General features: G+C 33.6%; 1 protein-coding gene across 16 annotated transcripts in view; it reads left to right on the plus strand.

Annotated features, from left to right (window-relative positions):
* The window catches only part of PDS5B (PDS5 cohesin associated factor B), a 194,240-nt gene extending 167,853 nt beyond the window's left edge, over positions 1 to 26,387 (plus strand). For 4 of the 16 annotated variants that reach the window (XM_070577953.1, XM_070577954.1, XM_070577956.1 and 1 more), the window contains 11 exons: positions 3,792 to 3,996; positions 6,289 to 6,403; positions 8,199 to 8,331; positions 8,648 to 8,767; positions 9,783 to 9,845; positions 10,433 to 10,578; positions 13,450 to 13,555; positions 18,394 to 18,833; positions 18,940 to 19,050; positions 21,765 to 21,903; positions 23,395 to 26,387. In XM_070577953.1, the coding sequence (XP_070434054.1) occupies positions 3,792 to 3,996; positions 6,289 to 6,403; positions 8,199 to 8,331; positions 8,648 to 8,767; positions 9,783 to 9,845; positions 10,433 to 10,578; positions 13,450 to 13,555; positions 18,394 to 18,833; positions 18,940 to 19,050; positions 21,765 to 21,903; positions 23,395 to 23,430 (1,614 nt within the window). In that variant the 3' untranslated portion in view covers positions 23,431 to 26,387. Of the gene's footprint in view, positions 1 to 3,791; positions 3,997 to 6,288; positions 6,404 to 8,198; positions 8,332 to 8,647; positions 8,768 to 9,782; positions 9,846 to 10,432; positions 10,579 to 13,449; positions 13,556 to 18,393; positions 18,834 to 18,939; positions 19,055 to 21,764; positions 21,904 to 23,394 lie in introns of those variants that run through there. The other 12 variants (XM_070577959.1, XM_070577961.1, XM_070577963.1 and 9 more) reach the window with 6 other exon arrangements.
* The last annotated feature ends 584 nt before the right edge of the window (positions 26,388 to 26,971 follow it).

Here is a 26,971-nt window from a genome sequence, read left to right on the forward strand (position 1 = left end):
TCCATGTCCTTTCTGCATCATTTGACATGGCTCATTGTACCTTTATTCTTTAAATTCTTCTTTGGTTTCTGTCTCCTGATTTTTGTCGTACTTCTCTGACTACATCTTCTGGCTCTTCTCTTTTCCTTCAGTTGTGTGTGGTCTATGAGGATCTGTTTATGACCAACTTTTCCACTTAGACATTTTCTTTTGGCCATCTCATTTTCTATGTAGGTGACTCCTGTACTAGCAACATTAACTTTTTTTTGAAGTCTCTAGTCCCACTTCCAGTTCTAAACAAAAATTTCAAACTTTTGTGTTCTGTGAATGTAAGACTGAATTCATAGTCTTTCTCAGTCTATTCTTTCCTGACATGTAGAGCCTCAGTATGTGTTAAATAAAACTGAATGACATTTTTTAGACCTAAAAGCATGATTTATATTTGACTATTTGCTTGTCCTTGCACCTCGTTGTAAAAGTGCGGATAATTCTGTCCTATGATATCTATTATATTTTTTTAATTCACGCTATTCTTATTGCTGTAACCATCATTAGCTCTCACCTAGACTATTGTGAGAGTTTCTCTATGGTTGGTTAATTTCCTTGTCATAGTTTTGCTCATGTTATTCCCCTGGTCAAAAATATTTAGGTGCTTACACTCATGAAAAAGAAAAAATTGTGTATATTTTACAATTTACCATTCATCCCTTCTAATATTTGGACCCAAGTATACATTTAAACATCTTATTTATCACACTACCCTTTACCCAACCTCATTTCAATGAAGTCAAACAACTTTTTTCTTTTATGTGCCTGTAGTTTGCTGCCTCTAATTTTCTTCTCACCCCCCCATTTCTACACATCCAGATCCAACCCTTCTGTAAATCAAGGCTCACATACAACCTTCTCCACAGAACCAGCTCTGATTTCTTATAGCTGGTCTCCTTTTGATTCCCTGTGGATTTTATCTGCAGTCCTCTGAAACATTCATGCCTTGTGCTTTGGTTATTTATGTACCGGTGGTTTATTTCTCTTACTTGAGTTGAGTTCTCTAAAGGTAGTATTGCATCTCAGAGGCTCTTGTCATGTATTTGAATAGGAAGTAAATCTGGAGGAACAGAAAGTCAAGACAAGACAGTCATGCGCTACATAATGATGTTTTCTGTCAACAATGGACTACATCTATGATGGTGGTCCCATAAGATTAGTACCATATAGCCTAGGTGTGTATGTAATAGGCTATACCATCTAGGTTTGTGTAAACATACTCTATGATGTTCACATGACGATGGATCGCTGACGGTGCATTTCTAGAATGCATCCTAGTTGATAAGTGACACATGACCATAATATGAGTCTTAACATTATTTAATAATCACTTAGATATTTAGAATTTGCATGCAGTTCATGAAAAATTTACTGTGTGCTCCTACGTGCTGTACATGGTTCTAGGTTTTGTAAATGCGATGATGAGTAAGTCATGGCTACAGCCCTCAAGAAAATAACCTCTTAGGAGAACAGAAAATATAAATAAGTCTTGATAATACAATGCAATACATAAAGTAACTCAACTATTTACGAAATAATGGAAGTACTTCTGAGGATAGTTTGTGCTAGAAAAGACCACTAAAAGTGAATTTACTTAAGATGCTGACTAAAATTAATTTTATAGTCACTAGTCAATAAAAGCTTTGATTGGTAGTTTATATTGGGGAAAATATTTTGTAGTATCATTAGTGTTTTCTTTTTTCTTACTGTGAATGAGTTATTGGCTATAACCATAACCATGAAAGTGGCAAGTGTTTGCTTTTTTGAGTGTATTTTTTTAATAAAAATTATATTACTCGATCCTTTACATCACATTAACTTTTATAACATAATTGAAAGGATAATCATCTTTGCAAAAAACAAAAACAAAGCAAACATTTGAAGACTTCCTCAGTTCCTGGGAACACATCTTCTAAATCTTTATTCAGATGATTCTCTTTTGATGTACTTATTGTGTCATCATTCTTGTCAATTTTCTCATCTTTTGTTGTCAGCTGTGTTAGTTGCCTTGCATGTGATTTGGCAATTCGTCCCTAACATCACTTTAATGACTTTTGGAATCCTACTGGTTTTGCCATGATTCTCAAATTGACTTTTTAATTAATTTGCATTGTATTGTTGGATCCTTGAATGATCAATGAGAGAGTGACAGAAACAATGGTCTTGGTTGGGAGTGTATCTAAGTAGAGGGGAGAGATGTTTGGAGATTAATTTTTTACTGAAAGATCTATTCATTTGTGAATATGTTTGTGGTATGCTGACTTTTGCTTATACAGTTTGTAATTGGGTATTTTCTTAATAAATAATTGAGTGATGAAGATTCCTCTTTCCCATAGGAGTAATACTGAGGAAGGAGTTAGTTAACTTTTAACTTTTTGTTGCATATGACGGTAGATAATAGGCAATATTTCTGTGAAAGCTAGACTACTTTTTTAAAAGTAGGTATTTGGTGTTATAATCTGAAGTTTAAATTAAATGAAAGAAGATAAGCAAAATAAGAATTTAAAGAAGGGCAAGATGTTATGACCTAGGTTTTGAAGAAAAACAAAATGAACATTCTAGGTGGAAGAAATAGTATATGTAAAGTTGTAGTAATGTGAAACACACCACACCTTGTGTTAATTGTTGAGGGTAAGATGTAATTATGAAGGTCTTTGTATGTCTCATATATGACTCAAAAGTCGTATGAGCTTTTTTTCCCTATAGTTTAGAAAAAATTTTGGTAATCTGTGTACCAGATATTGTGCTAGATTTGGAGGCACAAAGATGAATAAAGACATAGTCTTATCTTCCAGGAATAAGCAGCAATGGGTAAGACAGATGTATAAACCAATCATTTTAGTAATGACACTAAATGCTATGATAGAGTTACGCACGCAGTGCTAACAGGGCACGGAGGTGACTGCAGGATAAAGATTGCACAGTGATCTCTGGAAGATGTAGGAGCTGTCATTAAAGGTGAGGAGGGGGGCTGGTCCAGTGACGTAGTGGTTAAGTTTCTGTGCTCCACCTCTTCGACCCAAGGTTTGTGGGTTCGCATTCCAGGTGTAGACCTGCACACCACTCATCAATCCATGCTGTGGTGGTGTCCCATATACAGAATAGAGGAAGACTGGCACAGATGTTAGCTCAGTGACTCTCTTCCTCAAGCAAAAAGAGGAGGATTGGCAATAGATGTTAGCTGAGGGCCAATCTTCCTCACCGAAAAAAAGAGGAGTAGTTAGCTACAGTTGAGGTGGGTGGTTTAGGAGAGGGAGTAGGGTGAGGAAAGCAGGCACAGCAGTAATGAACAGATTGGTTCATTTGTAGAACTAAAAGTAATTTGGCATTTCTGAAATTGATTAGTAACTCTTGCCTTTAGAGTTGTACATTTTAGTCTCATTAGTTTTTTAAATAATAGAACTAAAATATATAAATTGGACAGAGTTTTATCTTGCTCAGTAAGTGAAAAAGCTAATAAACTTTATTTTTTTATATCTTATTTAAGTTAGGATGGATTTGTATTTACTAGTTTTATCTGTTTGGAAGTACATTCAGTATTTTCTACCACATGTAACTGGTAGTTATTAGGGTCCAGATGAACACTGCAGCCTTGAAATTAACTTGTCACAAAATCTCAGTCTTTGTGAGTAGAAGCAATGGTTGTGGATAAACTTGGTGCTGTTTACCCTCTGGTTACGTGATGTAGCAAGTTTCATATTGGAAGTTGTTACTTACTCTTTGCTGCCGTGTGGATAATATGTGCAATAATTATGTCTTCACAGGATGAATGCTATCAAGTAAGGCAAGTGTTTGCTCAGAAACTTCATAAAGGCCTTTCCCGATTACGGCTTCCACTTGAGTATATGGCAATCTGTGCACTTTGTGCAAAAGATCCTGTAAAAGAGAGAAGAGCTCATGCCAGGCAGTGTCTGGTAAAAAATATAAATGTGAGACGCGAGTATCTGAAGCAGCATGCAGCTGTTAGTGGTAAGCATATATAAAAATGAAAAGTATGCTTTTTCAGCCTGCCAGTTTCAGTTTTATAGAACACAAAATGATGTTACTGTTATTTATTATATTCTAATTGACACTCATTAAATAAGTTGTTACTACTTTTCAATAACAACTTTTCCCTTAAAAAGGTCATTTTTAAAATATAAATGCATGGATATTTAAATATCAATCCATATCTCTTTATGTAACTGACTAATTGGCCAAGGGAAATAAGCAGTGGGATTGGATGTACTATTAGTAGAACTGTAAAATGTGTACATTTATACAGATTGTCTAAGTACTGTCATTTATTTTTTAAAGAGCAGAGGTCCTTGATCTTGGTTGATTGTTCTTACCCGGCTAATATCAGTATCAGGTGCTTGTGTGCCTATTTTTAATCTACTCACTTTATTCTATCTGCATTATCAGTTTTTGTGCCTCTTTGACTTCTGTGACTTGTTTAACAGTGTTAAAATCCATCCTGTTATCCAAGTCATACACGAGAGGCATTCTTCATACCTTCTTTTTTCCTCTCATTGGTCGCCAAAGTCTCTTAATTCTTCCTCTGGATATCTTGAACACCTCTCCTACCCTGTTATATTTCATTTTGCTTATTCTGTACACTTCTAACTACTTCCCTGTTATAAAAGTCTCCTGGCCTCCCACCCATCTCCAGCTGTGCCACACTACTATCAAAATTATCTTTTTAAAGCAGATTGGATCATATCACTTCCTTGCTTGAAATCCATGTTGATTCTTCGTTGCTCATAGGATCAAGTTGAAACTCATTAGCATGGCCTTTTATAGTTTACTCTCAGCCTGAGTTTCAAGCTTTCTCTCTAGCCACTGCCTACTGTCAATTCTGTGCTCCTTTTACTCTGGATTATTTGAAATTTGTGCAGCCATCTTTTTCCTCTATTGTTAGCTCTACCTGGAAATTGTCTCCTCCTTCTAGACAAACAAATAAACAAAACCAGGGAGCATGCTTTGCACTTTTTGAATCCTTTAAAATATAGTTTTGGTGTTAACCACATCTCTGGGACCCTCTTTCTTTCTCTTCCTTCCTTACCTTGGGAAAAATGAGGACTCTGGAGTCGAATTTGACCTCTGCCATTTACTGATCGTGTTTGGGCAGGTTACTAGAGCAATCTGAGCCTTAGTTTCCTTATTTGTAAAACTGGTATCATTATACCCATTTCTTATGGTTGTTAGGAGGATTAAAAAGTTATGTATATAAGCCCTTGGCATAATGCATGGTCCAGAGAGGCACTCAGTAGTTTAGCTATTCTTATTGTAGGACATCTTCCACATTGAAGTGTAGCTGCTGTCTCTGTTTATGCTTTAGGTGAGGTCTTTATCTAGTCTTACTCACCTTTATATTTAAAAAGGTAAGCCCAAATAAAAATATAAGCCTGGAAAATAGTAAGTATTCAATAAATATTTGATAGACTTTAATTTGAATTTTACTGAATTTTGAACCTTGTTACTTTTTTCCTTCTATATCTGCCTTAAAATGAATGATACTACACACAAACTGTTCTCTTTGAGTTCAGCAGTAGAAATAAAGGAAACTTGGTATTTTATTATACTCTAAGTTGAACATCTGATTTAAAATTTTATTTTAAAGTAATTATTCAGCATATGAATCCTGGTCTTCTTGAATAACCTCTATTAAAGCTGATTAGGATTACCATTCCGACCTAATGGAATATGCTGATCTCAGTAAAAATATAAAAATATTTGAATTTAAACTAAAAAGATGTTTCTTTGTTATTTAAAATGTCCTAGAAGCTCTTAAGTCCTTTCCCTTATATCTCTTCTTCTGTTTCAGATAGTATCAACCTTTACTTCCTATTTTTGTGCCATACTAACTCTGAAAGATTACTAGTTTTTCATCTTGCACAGCAGCTTACAAGGGAGTGTTGAACATAGACTTGCTCATAATAACAAGAAAAATAGATCTTATGTTTCTTAAGTCTTGGATATAGTTTATTTGGGTCACCTTTTTGTGCATTTTAAAAGTGAAATATTTGTCTTCGTAGCCTTAGCACGTGGTGCATTTAGAAGGCATTTCAGTATTGGACATGATGGATGAATGAATGAACTGTTTAATGTGATTTACCTCAACACTGGATATTTCAGTATATTTTTCTTCTAGCCATATTGTGGTAGACTATTGGTATGCAGGAAATTTAGAATCAGAGAGAGGAGAGAGAGAGAGACAAAGATTTGGTTTTCTAACCTGGATGTTTTTTGTTTTCTTCTCTTTTTTTTTTTCTTTTTCAGAAAAATTATTGTCTCTTCTACCAGAGTATGTTGTTCCATATACAATTCATCTTTTGGCACATGACCCAGATTATGTCAAAGTACAGGATATTGAACAACTTAAAGATGTTAAAGAGTAAGACTTTTTCCATCCCATTTTCATATTTCTGAAAGTTTTTTCCCTTTCCTGCCAATAATGGAATCTCAATTATAATTAATTAGATTTATTTTATTTCTTGGAAGTTTAAGATTCTTTCCCTTATTCTCTTATTTTTCTTTTTTCATACCATCTCTTTCTATTTCATTTCTTATAATTTCCCAACACTTGACTTAGCATGATTACTGTTTTTTTCTATTTCTCTACTAAGCCTGACATTTCTTTTCTATTGAAATAATCCATTAAAAGTTTCCATTCCAGTTCTTATCTCTTCCAACTTTCTTCTGAAACTCTATATAGATTCTCATGCAGGGTAAATTAATACTCTCCTTTATGCAAATAATAAGCACATTTTCTTTGCAGTAACTATATTTCTCCATAAGGAAGAGAGAATGATCTAATTTGATAATGGGCCAAGCTGATAACCAGGGGAACTGTTCCCACTTATATACTTCATTGGTCATTCTCTAGTCAAAGTTTATGACACTCGTAATTTTTCAAAGATTATTGTTGAGAAGTTGAAAGACTATATATGCCTGCATGTAGAATGGGGGCATATAATGGTATTTAGAGAAGTCTTTATAAGACCAGCGTAGTTCTTTAAATAAGCTTGAGACCCTGCTCCTCTTTCTGTTATAACAAAAGGTGACCTTTGTGGTTTTGAATAAATTAATTTATTATGCCTTTAGCTTCCTATTAACGGAAAACAACTCTTGGTTTCTTAATTCATAGAAATATTTTATGGTTAAATATTTGAGATGCCTCAAGAGAATAAAATCAAATTGCTGATAACTTTCTCCTGGCAAGGGAAATATCTGTTACCCTCTTTTTGCCACAGTTTCTGTTTTTTAAAATTAAGCAATTAGTTCTCCCAAAACGAATTCTGTGTTAGAGTGATTATAACTATTGAAAACTTGTAGCCATCCCTCTTTCTCAAAGAACATTTGTATTTGAAATAGATAAAATATTCTTTGGAATACTAGACATTTTTTGCTGTATTTCTAAATTGCCCCAGTACAGCCATGAGTAATCTCCATTCCATCAGGAAAGCCACTCCGGAAGAATTTATCGTATACTTGACATCCTGAAGGTTATTTTGTTCCCTTCTAGAATGATACCTACTTCACATTTCTCTCTTCTTCTCCCATTACTTTTCTCCTCTGTGCTATAACTGTCCCATTCTGTCTGTATAATACAAAGACAAGGCATTTTTTGTTTTTTCTTGAATAGAATTTTATGTAATTAACTTTAAAACGAAGCTACTGAAACTTTCTTAATTTTTCCCTCTTTAAGCAAAGATGAAGATGTAGTTGTCACCCATGAGTTTCCTCTAATTTAGTAATGAAGATTCTTAACTGCTGAGTGAGGTACTTATACTATCCTGAACACTCGCAGTCAGGACTACAGTCAGTCTGAGGATTCGAGGCTTCCCTTTCTCCGTGGCCAGTCATTCCTTTAGGCAGTCTGCCCGCCCTGTCATAGCTAGGAGTTTAAGGTCACTTCATTCTTTCCGCCATTTGTGTTCTTTTTTAACCTGCCTCCCTGGGAAAATTAGTGAGTCTTTGAGGAGGAGTCTTATGAACTCATATCTCCGTTGCTGATATGCTGTGATATGAATGTGTCACATGTCTTTTTTTTCCTCTGTTGATTTATAGCTGTTTCTTTCTTCTTAATGTTTTCCACTCCTGGACATCGTATTTATATTTACAATTATTGTATCTGTATTTAACAACCAATTTTTTCTTCTTTATTCTTTTTTTTCTTGTTCTTTTAGATGTCTTTGGTTTGTTCTGGAAATATTAATGGCTAAAAATGAAAATAACAGTCATGCATTTATCAGAAAGATGGTAGAAAATATTAAACAAACAAAAGATGCCCAAGGACCAGATGATGCAAAAATGAATGAAGTATGTAATTCTTTGTAAATAATTATGATTCTATGTCAATTTAAGCATTTGAGTGTAGGATATGAAACTTCTGTAGTATTTGTAGACTACATCAAACAGTCTTTTCTATTAGTAGTAAATAATTAGTAGTAATTAGACTTACTAATATAGGATTAGTAATAATCATGTTACTAGTAAACTAATGAAAACAATAGTGTGTTTTAACTTACACTGTTGTACTAAAAACTACATACTACATGCATGTTCTAGAGTTAGTCTTAATTCAGTGTCTTGGATGCCAACTTAAATAACTATTTTTTTTTTAATACCATTGCAGAAATTGTACACTGTGTGTGATGTTGCCATGAATATCATCATGTCAAAGAGTACCACTTATAGTTTGGAATCTCCTAAAGACCCAGTACTACCAGCTCGTTTTTTCACCCAGCCTGACAAGGTAGTTATTTTAGAATTTGTTTGTGTAAGTTAAAATAAAACATTTTCTCAGCACTAGGTTGTGGGAAGATCAGGAAGGATTGGTATTAACAGCTGACTCACTACTAATGTCATGGAAAGGTCACTGTGAGTCTTAATAATATGGTTCAAGACCAGAATATGGGCCAAAATGGAGGACACAAATAGGATTCAGAGATGAGTTAGAATGATCTAGAGTTTGTGTTCAGAGTTTTGTGCCAGTCCAAGAGCACAGGCACAAATGTGATCAAAGCATTTGGATCTGTGAGTTAATGGCCATTGATCCGAAGTAGGAAGGAGAATGCTGATAGAGATATAGTTTGAAGTTATAAGCCCTTATTGAGATTTATAACTGATAAGAGGAAACGGGCAGAGGACAGATGCTGAAACAGCCCAAGACCCTGGGAACACTACGAGAACGTTCCCAAACCACTCTGATAAAGCTCAAGTGTTGTCGTATGAGATGTTAAAGGTATTTTCCAGAATCTCTTAGAGGTTCATAATGCACCTAAGTCTGTTGAGTAACTGACACTATGGAAATCACTGCTACCTTCTGTTGTTTTTTTAAGCAAAATATCAAGGTCTTAGTATATAGAGATTTAGAACGGCCTTGTAGCTTCACCCAGTAGCTAAAAGGGACTGTCTGCTTTTTAAGCATTCATCTTGGTATGAATAAGATAACAGGAATATCTGTGGTCTCTTCTCTGGAGAGTATCATTACAGTGGCGTGTATTTCCTGATGTGCTCTTAGAGCTCTGTTATGTTAGAGCTCAAATATATTTTGTTAATATTGGAGTTGGTACGAGCTTAGTTCAAGCTTATTACCCTATTTAAAATCAGGGACTGAAATTATTTATTTCAACTGATTAGTTTAATAAATATGTATTTTAGTATGTACTTTAAAACAAAAGTTGCTTGATGCTTTGTTGGCTTTTGAACTACCTCATAGATACAGTGTTTCAATATTCACTGACTCCATCTTTTTCCCTTGCTTGTAGAACTTCAGTAACACCAAAAATTATCTGCCCCCAGAAATGAAATCGTTTTTCACTCCTGGAAAAGTAAGTTCTGAGAATTGTTCTAGTTTTTATGTGGTATTTTATTTTAGTGTGATTATTGGTATAATTATGTTATTTTGTCTTTCTTTAAAAATTGGTTTGTCTTAAGATAGAAAATATAATTATTAGATATCTTCCGTTTACTAGTAAGAAATAGTTACATTTACTATATATGGAAGCTGAGATAAATGAACTTATTTTTTAGCTTTTAATAAAGCCTTGGAAACCTTTATTCTTTATCTTATCCTATAATATGAAGACAAAAATCTTGAAAAGAGCATCTTATTTCCTTTCATGGCAAGAGTCTTAATTATGTGTTTTCATTGTTGACTGTATATTTCATTTGTTTTCACTTTCTATGTAAGTGTTTTCCTCCAGGTAACTAAGAAACTTAACTGTTATGCTGTCTATGTAGTATTTTATTTGTTCAGGTGATACTTAATTTATAATCCTTATTTTGTTTGAGAATAGGCACATTTTTCATGACATATGTGTAAATACTTTGACAGAGATGTGATTTATGGTTCTTTACATGTGAACTTCTTTTGGCTTTAATCAAATAGAAAGAGATATGCATTTTTTTGTTTCAGCCTAAAACAACCAATGTTCTAGGAGCTGTTAATAAGCCGCTTTCATCAGCAGGCAAACAATCGCAGACAAAATCATCACGAATGGAAACTGTAAGCAATGCAAGCAGCAGCTCAAATCCCAGCTCCCCTGGAAGAATAAAAGGGAGGTAAGTACCTAAGAAATATCATACTTTACATTTAAGGATTCCAACAAGGCTATGAGATCTAAAGTAATGTAACCCAAAACATTTAATAACAGTGAATGGAAATCAGTGTATACCTGAACATTCCCATTTAACTTTGGTAACCATTTACAAGTTCATATTTGCTTGCTCATTTTAGATAGGTACTCCATCTTAGCCTTTCACATTTTAGCTTGTTGGGGTTATCTGTGTGTTAGACATAAGCTAGTTTTCAATCTAAATGTCTAGCAGTTGTGAAACTGTTAAATTATGGTACATCCATACAATAGAATACATAGTCATTGAAAATGATGAGGCCTGAGCTAATATAAAGAGTTTCCACAATACGTTATTGAGTGAAAAGGGCAAAGAATAGAACACTGTTGTAGTATTTTTGAGTTTTTAAAAAGGATTTGTGTTCACATTTGCTTGACTATGCATAGAAAGTTTTTGGAAGAGTACACATCTTAATAGCGTTTATAGTAATTTAGTGTAGGAGGGAGATCATTTTATACTCTTTGGTATGGTTTGAATTTTTTTTTACCATATGTATGTATAAACTTGTTTGTTAAATAGTTTGAACAGTGTATTTTCAAATCATGCTTTGCAGGAGATTTTCTTTTTCTTTTTAAGAAAGAAGAAAAGGAAAAATAATTCACACTTTCTCACATAGTGCATGGTGCTTAGTACTTCATTTGTTAGCAGTAGAACCTTGTACAGGGTTAAACTGCCATTATTTATTGATTTTTCTAAGTTATTATGAAAGAGTGTGTTATCTTTTGCATTATTCATAACCAATCAGTAAAGAAGGGAGGAGACATTAAAAAATGTCTTATCAGTTTCCTTGTAATGCATAAATTGTTAAATGATACATAGTACAATAGAAATAGAACAAAAATTATATCCATAGCTCTTGTTTGTTCTCTCTTCTTCTATTGATGCATATTAGTGGCTGATACGATACCTAAGGGACCATTCACCTATTTTATTTGGACGTAGTGGATGGCCTCATACCTAATATGACCAAAAACATTTCCAGCAACTCATTTCCTAAATTATTGATTTTTCTTCTTGAATTCCTGGTTATAATCAAAGTTGGTCTAATTCACCCAGTCATTTAGGCTGAAGACCTCAAAATCGCCTTTGATTCTTCCCCCATACTAAGTTTTGCCAATTATTTTTCTCTACAATGTTTTATCCTTCTCTTTTTGCTACCATCATTTTATTCCTTCTCTTTCTTTAATTATTGTAATACTTGGCTGTTTCCCTCTCTTATTCCTCTGGCTATGTTTATCATGTCACTGCTAGATAATCCTTTTTTAAATGCTGCTGTTTTCAGGTTATTCTTTTGCTCAGAAATCTTAATTTGCTCCCTGTGTTTGCTTTCAAGACAATTATAGTTTTACCCTGTCCTCATCTCCTGTCGTTATTCCAAACAAATAACTCCTAGTTTCCCTACTATACTTTTTAAATACACTTTTAGTTAAACTTTCTTTCAGCCTTTGACTAATCTATTTTGTCACTTTTTTATTGAAATCCCTTCTGTTCACTAGGACTCTTTCTAAGGGAATGAACTAGGTGTGTTGGAGAGATCAGTTTGGTTGGAGAGTTGGAATGAGAGAATAATGGTAGGAGATGAAATTGAGAGGTAGCCAGATTATGTTTGGACTTGGTAGATAATGTAAAGAATTTGAATTTGACCTTAAGTACAACTGGAAGATATTGTCGTAAAGTCTAGTGATCTAAATTGTGCTTTTAAAAGTTTGCCCAGATTATTTGTGGCGAATAGAGGAGCTAGGATTGAGGTAGAAAAACTGGTTAGGAGTTAGCTTAATAGTAATCTAGGGAAGGGATGAAGAAGGAGGAAGATGGTAAATAGTCAAATTTAGGGGGGTTTTTTGATGGTAGATCCGAATGGTCTTCCTAGTGGATTAGCTGTGAACAGTTAGGGATAGGGAGGATTTAAGGATGTATCCGGGATTTTTGTCTGAATACCTCTATAGATGGTGGTGCCTTTTATTGAAATGTAGAAGCCTTGAGGAGGAACAGGCTGTGTGTGTGTTGTATGTGCTTTGGGGAGGTGTAGGGAAAAGAGGAGTGTCCACATATCTGTTTTGGCTGTGTTAAAGTGGAGATGCCTATTAGAAATTCAAGTCACTGGGCAATTGGATATGTGAGTCTAGAGCTCAGGGTAGCTTCTGGGCCACAGATTGAAATTTAAGGTTCAACAGTGTTTAAATGGTTTTTAAAATCAAATAAAAATGAGATTACCCAGGACAGACGACTGAGCCTTTCTACCACTGTATAAGAGCACGTGCTGTTAATTCATTTAACCAGTGTTTATTGAGTGCCTACTGTATGCCACGCACTGATCCAAGTGTGTTTTATACTTTGGTAAGTAAAATTGACAGAAGATCCATGCTTACATTCTAGCAGGCAAAGGTATTCAATAGGTAATAAACATTATAACTTTAATGTGTTAGAGGGTGTTCAGAGTACAGACAGAAGTAGAATGAGGATAAGGAAGAGGCAGGGGACAGGGCAGATTGTAATGTAGGCCAGTCCAACTTACTAACAAGAAAAGTTTTAATTTGCTTTATGTTCCCACCCAAAAATGGAATTTAGGTTTTAAAAAGACTTACAAAAAAACCTAAATTTGCGATTTTTATTTCTCTATTATGTTAAATGCGCTTCATTGCTTGTGGATTTGGTGCTAAATATGGTAGAATAAAACTGATACTTTTTTGAAAAGAATGAAACTTTGCCTCATAAAGCTATAAAGCTACACTAGGGAACAGAAAAAGCTTTTGTAAGGTTATTTGATTGTAATAACAATTACAAATGTCTATATTAAAGGCTTGATAGCTCTGAAATGGATCACAGTGAAAATGAAGATTACACAATGTCTTCACCTTTGCCGGGGAAAAAAAGTGACAAGAGAGACGACTCTGATCTTGTAAGGGTGAGATATTTGGTTTGATTTTATACTAATTTTAATTACTTTTATTTTACTGTATAAATAATAATTTTTACACTGAAACTAGTTAACACTACCCTCAGATTTGACATTTAACTTTTGTTTTAATGGTTTTAATCACGAATTTGAGTTTATAATTATCCTCTACAATGTAATTTAAGTATACTAAATCTCTTGTGTTTTTTGTCATTCTAATAAGTAATCTTTGTTCTTTACATTTTGAATTAAACATGCAAGTTCCATACTCAGAACTGCTTGATTTCTTTTTGGTTTTGTATTTTTTTTTTTTTTTTTTAATAACACAGTGAGTTTAGACTTAGCCTAAGAGAAGTGGAATAGAATGAGAGTCCTTAAAGGCTCCTCCGTTTTAGTTGACTTCTTGAGCCTTTAATCACTAAATAAACTTCTAGTAAAGGTAGGAAATACTACAGTTTTCGTAAAGTCTGTGTTTAGTTTTTAAGTCTTAATAGCAGTGATAACTTGTATGATAGACGCAATTTGTAAATGTTATTTGAAGACAAATTTGGTAGTATTAGTGCAGATAATAGAATACGAGTTATGTGTTCCAACACAACCTGATGGCCTTGATAATTGGGCACATTTTGACTTTCTAGGTTACCTTTAAACATGTCTTGAATAACTGATTAGGCTTTCCAAATCAGTTCCTCTCTCTGTAAAATGTGGATACTTAGCTAGTAGGGTTTATCAGAACAAATGAATTGGCCCAAGTGGATTGTTGCTGCTGCTATATTTTTGATTAATGACCATAATCATAAAAGTTAGTATATTTGTATCTACTCAGTTAATAAAAGTAGAAAGTTATTAATAAAATACTTCTGCTTTCTCTGAAATATTACTGCCCTTCTTGTCTTTCACTGGCCCCACATTATATATCCCAAGAAGTTTAATTTATTTTCAGTTGTTTTTAAATTTCCTGAGTAATTTATTTTTCCAGATTGTTTCTCTTTCCACTTAAAAATTTAGAATTGTAAAATTCTTACAAAATCCTTACTATGGATGCTGTAAATTCTGATTTTTATTGGCTGTTTAAAAATTTTACCTAAGCAGAATTAAAAATTGATCGCTTAGCCAGAAAGAAATCCTGTTACTGGATTTATAGAAGAGAATTCTTGAATTGGAAAAGGTATTTGTCTTCTAGTCCTACTTCTCAGTGCAGAAATTCCTTTATCATTTATGAGAGTTGGTCACCACGTGCTTGAAAATGCCTTAGGGGAGAGTTTGTAATTTCTCTCGTTTGTTGGAAACATCAACTAAGTCACCCATACCCACATACTTTCCCCCACTCCCTCCCTACTTCCCCCTAAAATTTGAGAAACATGGTTTTGACGAATTTTTAATATTTTGTGATCCTATAAATTCTATATCTAGTTCTAGTTTTGGGGGCAGTGTAGAGCAGAATCCCTATTTTTCATGGAACAGTTTTGAATTTCTGAGCTTTTGAGATTTATTTGTGTCATTATAGTGGAGGCCTATGGCTATCTTTTGTGTAGTATTGCATCCATTTTCAGAAGTACTAAAAGAACCTTATTAATAAGCTAGTTTCAACTGAAATATTCTCCAAGAGGTGAGCCTTATGAGGCAGAACCTCAGTTTAAAGCCCAATAGCTTACAGTGAAAGAGTCCTGTGTCCTTTGCATACTACCAGCTTCACATTGAAATTTCAGTGCAAAGGATTTCTTCTTCATATACGTTTATATTCAAATATTTAGTTTTACAAACAACATATTTCCACCATTTCCTGCTCCTACTTCAGTTTTATACTCCCTGTGTTCTTAAAACAATGCAGTGCAAAATGAAAAAGAAATTAGACAATCTAGTGCTTTAGGAAACTAGATTATATTATGGTATTATCAAGAAAGCAGACATTGAATTTCCTGTTTATCACCAACCTTTTCCAGAGCATAAAGAAATACCTTTTCAGATCTTTGGACATCAAAGTGAATGGTAGCATTTAAAATTAGAGATGACGCTTTATTTAGTTTAAATTTAATATTTCTTTTTTCTTCCCATCTCTGAGTATTGATAGTTAATTTTTAATTTATGTACAAAGCTCTAAGTAAATACTAACAAATTAAAACCAATCGTTTATAGGTCTTTTTTCCCCTGAAATGTAAGGATAAGTTAATGCTAAAAAATCTTTTAATATAATGTAACAAATCAATGTACCAAATAAGAAAATACAGGATAATCTCAGACCATGCCAAGACATGAATAAAATTTAAAATCCCTTCTTGACAAATATGAACTCTTAATAAACTAATACCAGAAGAATACTTCCTTAATATGCTGTAAGTTTTATATGTTTAAATCAGTAGACACTGATTTAGTCCAAGTTATTTTTCTTAAAGGCAAAATACTTGAAGCATTCTTATAAAAAATCAGGGACAGAACAAGCATCCTACTGTTACCACTATTATTTAAAATTGTTGTAGGATGTTTAACCAATTCAGATAGGAGTCAGAAGTAGGACAATAAAAAAGAAGAGACAAATTTACTTTTATTTTTGTACTTTAGGAAAATAGCCAATTGAAAAACTTAAGAATTTAATTTAGTATGGTAGTCGTATATATATATGTATGTATATGTGGCTAACTATACTCTAGTAGTTTTGGTTTGTATCAGCTATACACTTTGGGGAAAGGGGGTGTACTTCACCTCACTAACCACTACAACAAAATTAGATCAATCGTTCTAAACAGAACCTTACGTTAAGTGGGGAGAACCCATGTGGAGAAAATATCAAAACTGAGAAACACAGAAGACTTGAAGAGAGAGAAGACATGCCATTTTCCTTCAAGGGAAAGATGAATAAAGAAAGGTGACAGTTCTTTCTAGGTGAATATATAATTGTAAAATTCCAGTGTGGCAGCTGGCCCTGTAGCCGAGTGGTTCAAGTTCTGCAAGCTCACTTTGGCAGCCTGGGTTTGCAGGTTCAGATCCCAGGTGTGGACCTACTCCACTCATCAGCCATCTGTGGAGGCATCCCACATACAAAGTGGAAGAAGATTGGCATGGTGGTTAGCTCAGGGCTAATCTTCCTCAAGCAAAACAAAAAGGAGGATTGGCAATGGATGTTAGCTCAGGGCAATCTTCTTCACACACACAAAAAATTCCAGTGTGATTTTAAGTCCATGTGGAAGAATAAATAGATACAAAAAAGAAGAGTAATAATGATAAGATCAGACCAACCAGACACAAACATACTTAGTTATAATGAGTAAAATATTGTGCTGCTGTTACAATAGCCCAGAAATATTTTTTAAAACACAATACAGAATAAAGGAAGCATTACATATCAGTGCTTTTGAAATGATTGGATGTTCTTTGGGGGTTGGAGTAGGAAAAACAATAGAACCTCATCTCACTTCCTATTCTAAAACAAGATACAATAATGTCTTAGTTGGCTTGGGTTGCTATAACAAAATATCGTAGGCTGGATGTCTTAAAAAACCAAAATTAATTTTCTCACGGGTCTGGAGGTTGGGAAGTTCAAGATGAAAGTGCTGGCCATTCAGTTCCTGGTGAGAGCTCTCTTTCTGGTTTGCAGATGGCCACCTTCTCCCTGTGTCCTCACATGGTTGAGGGACAGAGATCTCTCTGGTGTCTCTTCTCATAAGGGCACTAATCCCATCATGAGGGCCCCACCCTCGTGACCTCCTCCCAGCCGAACTACCTCCCCAAGGCCCCATCTCCAAATACTATCCCATTAGGGATTGTGGTTTCAAATAGGAATTTTGTGGGGACACAGTTCAGTCTCTAGCAAACAGAAAATAAAATTTAAACATACACGAAAGTGTAGAAAAATGTAGATTAAAACGCTAAGACTCCAGTAAAGATATGGACAAAGGGCATAAAACCAAGAACATAATTAGGCAGGTCACAGACAGGAAATGCAAATGACTAATTAAACATATTAAAAAATGACAGATAATCGATAATTTTTGTTGTTTTCTTTTCATTGATTTTTAAGAATGTAAACTGGTACAAACTTTTTGTAAATTAACTTAGTACTACAAATGGAGGTATTCATGTGTTTTATGTATGCTTGTGTCTATGTGGAGAGCATTATAAGTGTTCATACACACTGTTACTGGTTTCTTTGGAGAGTTTCCTCAGTCTCTATCTGCTGATCAATGCATAAATTCTCTGTATGTAGACTATAGAGTTTTATTTTAAATTTGAAAGTCACTGACTTTTAAATTATTTTGTTGTTAATTAGTTGTGCCTGGGGAGAAGCACAGTATTTTTGATTCAGAAGTGTTTTCAGAATTTTTAAGAAATGATGAGTTGTTTAACTTTTGTCTTATAACCTCCATTTATAAAATAAAAATGGTTCTTTTATGATGTGTAAGCATGTTACATAACGTAGTTTATATTTTATGTCTTATTATACACTGTGTGGTAAAATGAGAAATACTCAAACTGACTATAAAAACATCCATTATACTTTAGTATAGTTGTCCATTTTTCAAACAGTGAGTTTAGGATGTTCTTTTTTGTGAAATAATTCTTCACTAAAATTTATAATTTAAAAAAGTACTGATTTTGAGAGGTTTCTATCTGAGGCTCTCTAGCTTAAGAAGGAACAGAAATTTATCCTCTTACCTCAAATAGTTTTTTTTAAGTTAAAAAACTGTTAATAAAGGCAAGTAAGTAGTTATGGTTCTGATGTATTTAAGAACTCTATACTTTATTTAGGTACAGTCTTATGACAGAAGTGGGTAACAGATTTCTTTCATTCAAGGCCATCAAAATATGCATGCTATCAATTTTTAATTTGAAATTATACTTTTTATTCCTAGTCTGAATTGGACAAACCTAGAAGCCGGAAAAAAACACCTGTCACAGATTCAGAAGAGAAATTAGGTATGGATGACCTGGCTAAGTTGGTACAGGAACAGAAACCTAAGGGCAGTCAGCGTGGACGGAAGAGAGGCCATACGGCTTCCGAATCTGATGAACAGCAGTGGCCTGAGGAAAAGAGGCTCAAAGAAGATATATTAGAAAATGAGGATGAACAGAATAGTCCACCAAAAAAAGGTAAAAGAGGCCGACCACCAAAACCTCTTGGTGGAGGTACACCAAAAGAAGAACCAACAATCAAAACTTCTAAAAAAGGAAGCAAAAAAAAATCTGGACCTTCAGCAGCAGAAGAAGAGGAAGAAGAAGAAAAACAAAGTGGAAATACTGAACAGAAGTCGAAAAGCAAACAGCACCGAATGTCAAGGAGAGCACAACAGAGGTAAGAGGAACTGTGTAATTCTATGTGTAACTCTAAACTGCATATATTTAGTTGCTATTTTATAAATCATAATTTGATGCTATCCACATTTGGGTCTTCCCCAAAGCAGAGCAGAATCTCCTGAAACTAGTGCAGTTGAATCCACACAATCCACACCACAGAAAGGACGAGGAAGACCATCAAAAACGCCATCACCATCACAACCAAAAAAAAATGTGTAAGTTGTAAATAATATTAAATTTCAAACCAATTTCAAATTATTTTGCAAAAGTTCATAAATTTTTAAATATACATAGGGCTGTATTTAAATGCCATATATTTATCCCCATTACACTAGGTAAGATAAAACTTTTATAAACTTACCTAGGTGATTGATATCCCAGTTAACACTCTGGTAACATTTTTACAGGTTTTAGGGCAATCTTTCTGAATGAATACCAGATAGGTTATTATTTCTATTATAAACTTTATGGTACCTGAAGAGATGATAAGGTATTTTTAAATGATCACAGAATATTGACCAGATTAACTTCTCATTCCACACCACAATTTTTGTTCATGTCTCTCCTCAGCAACTTTAGAAAAATAGCTTTTACGCTTTTGCTTTTATTCTCTGGAGTGTGTAGGAAAGTAACAGGCATCACTTTTCTTAAATTACACCCATAGAAATTATCACATGCTGATCTCAAATTTTTGATGTCTTGATTTTGTTTGTTTTCTAATCAAACTAATACATCTGTATCTATGTATAGATAGTTTTGGTTGTTCACACAAACACGTGTTTGTAAGAGAGTTACAATAACAAATCTGTATCCAAAATTATTAAAGTGACAGGAGCACCAATGCTGTAATTTATAAATTTGGCACTTTTTTCTCCTCAGTTATTTAAGTAGAAACAGAATAACATGTCTTCTATTAGTCAGACATTCTACGGTTTTTCTGAGAGTAATCCCATTACATAGTGCCATCAGTGGCTTGACTTTTCAGAGTTGCCAACACACCTTAAATACTAAATGCTTAGTTATCTTAGAAATTTTTCCTGTTCCTGTGTATTCCACAGGAAGAGGAAAAGTTGCCCGAGTGTCTAGCCAGTATTTCATGCCTTCTTCCATTTAATTTTTCCCTCAGGTAAAAATAAAAGGTAAGTACATTTTTGTGGCAGCTTCATAAACGTGTTGGGGTTCAACCACGGAAAATCACTGTTTTTTAAAAAAGAATTCTTAAGGAATATTAAATTCCCATGATTAATTTTATAACAAGGAAATAATGGGTAAATATCTTTCAGGCTCATAACTTGAATTTGTTTATATTTGGGCACAATAAAATTAAGGGCTTAATTGATTATCCTGTTTTCTCCTAAAGTTACATAAATCCTTTCATGAATGTTCTAAACCAAACAAGTGTTTCTTTTAAAAAACCAATGTAGAGATTCCATAGTCTATCATAACAGTCTATCTTCAATGAGAAGCTCTTTTTTAGAGCTAGTATAATAACGTGTGTTATGATTTGCCTGTTTTTCTTGTTCTGACCTCAGTGGACTTGATTTTCTTCTGTTAATTATGAAACACTGAATCAAATAAAAAATTACTTGGTTTGAGCATGGGTTTAAACAATACATGTTTTAGATTGCTTATAGAAGTGATAAGCTATATCCTTAATTTTAAAAAATATTTATCATGAGGGATACATTTGATTAAATGGTGGTATCACATATTTTTGATTGTCTCTTACGTTTCAGTGAGTACGAGGTGCTAGGGAATACAGTGGCACACAACAGACATGATTCTGTCCTCATGGGACCTGTCATCTAAATGGGCGTGTAGCCATTACATAATCACATAAATGTGGGATTATAAATTGTGACGAGTGTCCTGAAGGAAAATTTTAGGGTGCTGTCAAAGAATGTAATGAGAAGACTGGGGAAATGGGGAAGTTTTCTCTTTGGAAAGTGACAAGTTGATTCTTTGAGAATAGAAGAAACTAGACTGAGAGAGAGTAGGGAAAGGAACATTTCCGGTGAAGGGAACACTGTATTTGAAGGTTCTGAAGTGGGAAAAATCTTGGCAAATTCACAGAGCTGAAGGAAGGCAAGGGTTTGCTGGATTGTAGTTGCGGGAAGTTGAGTGGAAAGATGAGAATGGACAGTTAGGCAGGGAGTTTTCAGGGCCTTATATGCTATGTTAAGGAGGTTTATAACATTACTCTCAGTGCAGTAGGAAGCTGTCTAGGGAGAATGACATCACTGTTTTTACATTTTTGAAAGATTACTTTGTAAAGGTTTGGAAATATGTACTAACAGTGGAGGTGGAGAGAAGTGAATGGATTTGAGATTTCTTTGTAAATCGAAACTGTAGGGCCAGATAAAGAGTGGTACACTGTTAAGAAAGACTCCAAATTTTTTGCTTTGAGGAGCTTAGTAGATATAAATACCTTTTACTGAGTTGGGTTCCTTTTATGTTTTAGAATCTTTTATGGTATTGGTCTCAAACTTACTTTTGTTCAGTCCACTTATTTTGGTAGATCTTTGTATGTAGGATTCTAGATTAAACACTGGTTTAGGGTTCAGAATATAAGGAAACTATTTCTTAAAAGGCAATTGAGGATAAAAATGATAATGAGGGCCTGGCCAGGTGGTGTAGTGGTTAAGTTTGGGCATTTCACTTTGGCAGCCTGGAGTTCGCAGGTTTGGGTCCCGAGTGTGGACCTACACACCACTTATCAGGCCATGCTGTGGCAGCATCCCACATACAAAATAGAGGAAGATTGGCAACAGTTAACTCAGGGACAGGCTTCCTCACCAAAAAAGAGAGAGAGAGAGAGAGAGAGAGAGAGAGATAATGCGAGTTCATGAAATATTTAAAGCATTTCTTCTAATGAGGTAATCTACTGCTTAAAGATCATTCATTTTATTTTACCTGTGTTTTACTCTAGCCGTGTAGGACGCTCCAAACAAGCAGCGACTAAAGAAAATGATTCAAGCGAAGAAGTAGATGTGTTTCAGGGTAGCTCTCCTGTCAATGATGATATTCCACAGGAAGAAACAGAGGAAGAGGAAGTTTCTACAGTAAATGTATGTGTTTATTAAAATGCCGTAATGTGATACTATGGAATATGGAAATAGAGTTGGTAAATATTTGGTCAGATCTATTTAGCACTTGTAATTCTAAGTATTTATATATTTTTCTTCATTAGTTTGTAGTATTGTTTCATCTATTGGTTTGGATAATGGAGAACAAATCCTTTATGGAAACCTGAAACTTAATGAGAATAATAGATATAGCCTAGTGAAAGTGTAAATGTGGAGTTAAAACAATATAGGGAAGAACAAGTAGCAGTCTGATATTGACACTTCAAGCATATTTAAGTTGTGCCTTGATTTTAGAGCTCTGATATCTGTTAAATATCCTGTTTATGTCTTAGAACTTTTTGTTTGAGTTTCACAGTAGAAACTAGAAGTTAGTCAATCATAGAATAAAATCATGTCTTTAAGTAAAATCAGCCTTTGGAATTCATAAAATTGGCAATGGATTCTTCTTTTATAAAAATAGAAATGTGATGCTTCCTGAGCATGACATTTTTTCCTTTTTCTTTTTTGTTTTAAAGTAATGAATGGCTTTGCCAGTTAACATCTCTCAGCTATTTCTTTTTGGAAGAAATATAATTGACACATTTAAGTAAGAACTATTCTGTTGATAATATTAATGCTGACTCTTTGGATCAGCTCAGCCAGCCATCTTTTTTGAGAAACCTGTGTCCTGTGATCAGATCCCAGAGTTGACAACTGCCCATCTGTTCTATTTAATGTAGTCCACGCTTCTCCCTGCTCCAGGATTCATTTATGTGAATGGATTAATACCACATAAAGATAGGCTGAATAGTGGTCTCAAACTAGTTAGGCTTGTTTCTTAAAGGATATTTTTGGGACATAAAGATAAGGCTGAAGAGTCCATAGTGATTGACATCTTTGTCAAAGAAAAAGTACACCATAAATTAATTAAATTAAAATCCCATTCTGTTTATATTCCTCTTCTTAATACTGATCTTTTTTGAACTAAAGTTTTATGCTTTCATTAATGCTTACCAATAAACGGCAGTACGTGTGAATGTCAGGTTATTTTTATGTATTTGATAGTCATTAGGATCCAAAAACAATAACTAGTTTCCCAGAAAGACAGCTGTAAGCCTAAGTTCATAAGTATCAAATGTTTTCTCTTACCACAGAAATATAGGAAAAAAAAATATTTGCAATAGTTTTTCTTGCTGTTGACATTGACTTCTGTTCATTTCTCTTTAAGATTATTAAACAGAAAAGTAAAATAGTTTTTTCTTTTGCTATTCTGGGAAAAACTATTTATGGGCATTCACGTATTATACAGGTCTAAATATGTGATGCCAAGACAGAAAGTTAAAATAGGAGAAAGGTTTCAAGGAAAGAAAAGCAAAGAAAATCAGTAACAAGTAGGGGTAATGTTAATTGGTTAAAAAATAATAAATAATAGTTACTGCTTTTCTAATAAATGTGTGCCCATTTTAATTAAGCATCTGGTGATGTTTCTTTAAGGTACGGCGGCGAAGTTCTAAAAGAGAAAGACGATGAACAAATATAATTAGTAACTTTCTCTGTGAAAACTTTGAAAAAAATGATTTTTTGTCAAGCTTGAGGCTGAATAAAGCCTTTGATGCACAAAATGGGACTGCTGAAGAATGGACAGTTGGACCTTACTTTGATGACCTCGTGTATTTGTGGTCGAATGCTTTAGCCATACGCATGGTGATAACATTGACTATGGAGTCTTGTGGAAGTGTAATGTGCGTTGGCTATGTAGACACAAGCTAAAGAAGAAACTTGTAAATATGTTTTTTCTTTCTTTTTTTTTTTAATGTTTCTGACTTCTAAAGTGCTTGTATAGCTTTTATCTGCGGCTTTAAACTGACAGTACCCAGCTGTTTATTGGATCTATTGATTTGGAAAGAGTTTGTTAGGATAGATCTTAAGCAGTAATCTGTCAGTGTTTGTATTTGTATTCTCTGCAATTTTACTGTGAAAAGAAATTTTCCAACAAATGGTGTCATTTTCTTGATGTCATTGTTTGTTGGAGAGTTAAATGATCTCTTTCCCTTGTGTATCTGACCTAGTGTTTACTCCTGGGCACCCTTAATCTTCAGAGGTGCTGAATTGTCTGCCATCACACCTGAACGATGCCTCTGACGGGAGGGCACCACGCAATTGTGAAACAGTCCTGAAGTTGTTTGATTATTTTACACCTCAGTATTGGTCCCAGAATTTTCTGGCCTTTCATGGCAATGAAAATTTTAAGAAGAGAGAGATTTAAAATATTTTAATTTTAAAGAGTGTGTTATAAAATAATGTACTGAATTGTTTATCCCATTTTATCATCCCTTTTCAGTTTTTATTAATCTACTGTATCAATAAAATTCTGTAATTTGAATTAGTTTTTAATAGTCTAGAATGTTATTGTGTATAGATATTTCCTCTTGAACATTATGTTCATAAAATACAAATTATTACACTATAATATAAAATATGATATATACACATTAGAAAAGTTCCAGTTCTCCATAACAGTGTAAAGTTAATCAGAAAGAAAAAAATTTTATTGATGCAGTGTGTCTTTATAAAGCTGTTCTTGAAAGCAAGTGTTTTGTATTTTATAGTGAGTTGCATGTTTATGAAAAAAAAGTGCTGAAAATGGGATGTGCTCTTTTCTGTAAATTCATATTTAGCCATAGTATAAGATAGATTGCCCCATAACATAGTTTTTCATCAAGAGTTTATTATTGTACTTTATTTTGGAGCCAAAAAATTGTTTTGGGAGGGAGGGGCAGGGTGGGAGTGATATATCCAACTATATGAGCTACTGTAGGTATCACAATCTTATCAACTTTAAATGAAATTCCACTTTGTCAAGATTGGGAAAAGTGGAAATTTATTTGGATTTAGAGCAGATCTTTTTTTTTCTTTGTTGTAATCTGCAAAAATATAGAAACAAATTACTTAAGGCAGTATCCTTTACACAGTTTTATAAACTGTATTTTGAACCAAAACATAGAGGTTACTACTTAATGCTTACTTAAATTCTTTTTAGTATTTCAGGTGCTGTTATTTCTTTTTCTTCATGGTTAACATCAGAAAATAAAATCATATTCTAACTTATTAAATTTATCACATTGAATAGTGGAGCATTTTCATATGATACACCATTATGTTTAAGGTATATTTCCAAGATTGGTTATAATAGATGGGGGATATAATAAAGAAACTATTTTGGAAAATGATGTTTTACTCTTTTCCAATGTATAGCAAAATTGATGTGATTATTTTTCCTTTAAAGATTTCTTCATGTTTATGAAACGGCCTTTTATTTTTTTAAAAAGGTTTTGAATTGTGTCTTACTCTCTCAATATTTAACTGCCCTTCATTTGCAACAGTAGTGACACCAGTGAGTATGGGAGGCTGCTGTATATCAAGGCAGCTAATGTTGGACCAAGATACACTGTTTTTTAAACATTTCATTAGCTCACTTCTCCCAAACACACTATTTCTATTTCAGGAGTACAAAGGCATGTTTTTAAATCTATAAAATAAAGAATAAGGGATAGCTTTGTATTTTTGTTGTTGACTAAATTGCACCAGAAATGTTTATGGAAGTATATCTTTAAGACCATTTTATAAAACATAACAAAAAAATAGTTGTGGAGGATTTTTATTTGCATGATCATAGTTAACCAAATTTCATTGCACATTAATTCTGTACATCAGTTCATAAAAAATGTTCATTGTAGATTTTGTTCAATGCCAATGAGTCTGTGATTTTACAACTTGTCTGGTCACTTTTCGGGAGGATTATGTTGTAAATTTTCCATTCTTCTGTAGAAAAATAGGTGCAATAATTATCAAAGTTTCGATGTCTTGAGTCTTCATCTTAGGGAATTATTTTATTATTATGTTTAAACTTAACATTTCACGTACTAACATTTGGAGAGCCACATGCTATAATTAAAGTAAAATTAAGTATGTATAAAACATTAATTGCTAACAATGGTTAGCAAACTTTTCAGTGATAATGTTCATTTTGAAAATATGTACTGTATAAAATTAAGAAAATGTGTAACTCACTGTAACAAGTTCCATTATGAAAATCTTATGATTCTTCAGTGAGGTTATCTTGCTGCACTCTGTAGCAAATCCATTTAATCTACATTATAATAAAATTTCTTGCTGCAGTGCAACAGGAAGCTTTTTCAGTGATCTCCACTGTATATGTAAATTACAAATGTGGCTGTACAACTTGTTCTAGGTATTAAAGGTTAAATTGCTTTCTGTATCTTCTTACAACTTGTAAGTTTGATTTTTAAGATTTCCTTTTGCCCACGACGAATGTCAGGAATTTAAGAATTTGTTTAACTTAGGCATTTCTCCCCTACCACATAGTATTATGTCACCATAATGAACAATTGGTATTTAGATAGATAACCAATTTTCAGACACATTTTCGGATTTTCTGTGAAGTTGAATAAACATGAAAGCTAATATATGATTGTATTATTTTATTTATGTGAATCAATGTATGTATTTAAATATGTTTACTAAATGTAGGAAGACACATTTTGATGATTTTTAATTTTGGAGTCTTTGCTTCATGAAGAGGAAAATACATTTCCCAGTAACATTTTTCAAACTTTTTGTTTAAGCTTTTTATGCAAAATCTTTGCTGACAGATTTACTAATTACTATTTAAGTTAAAGAATTGCATAACTAAAGAAAATAAATGTATAATATAAACTTTAAAAGTAAGCACTAAGAAAATAAGTTGCTAGTGGCAGTTTTATTAATTTGTTCAACAGATATTTGTTGAGTGCCTACTGTGTGCTTGGCTAGTTACACAAGATAAAGTGTGGTCAAGATAGTCTCTGCCCTCATGGAGCTTACATTCTCCACAGTGGGTGGAGGAATGAGGAAATGATAATTACATATATACTATGATGTCAGATTGTGAAAAGTGCGGTGAATAGAAAAGGAAAAGGAGGATAGAGAGTAGAAATGATTGGAGGAGAAGCTATTTTATATACTTCGAAGCTGTGTTATTTGGTACATAAAATTGTTACATCTTTATGAT

Source organism: Equus przewalskii, chromosome 16 (genome assembly GCF_037783145.1).
Source record: "Equus przewalskii isolate Varuska chromosome 16, EquPr2, whole genome shotgun sequence".
Lineage (NCBI taxonomy): Eukaryota > Metazoa > Chordata > Mammalia > Perissodactyla > Equidae > Equus > Equus przewalskii.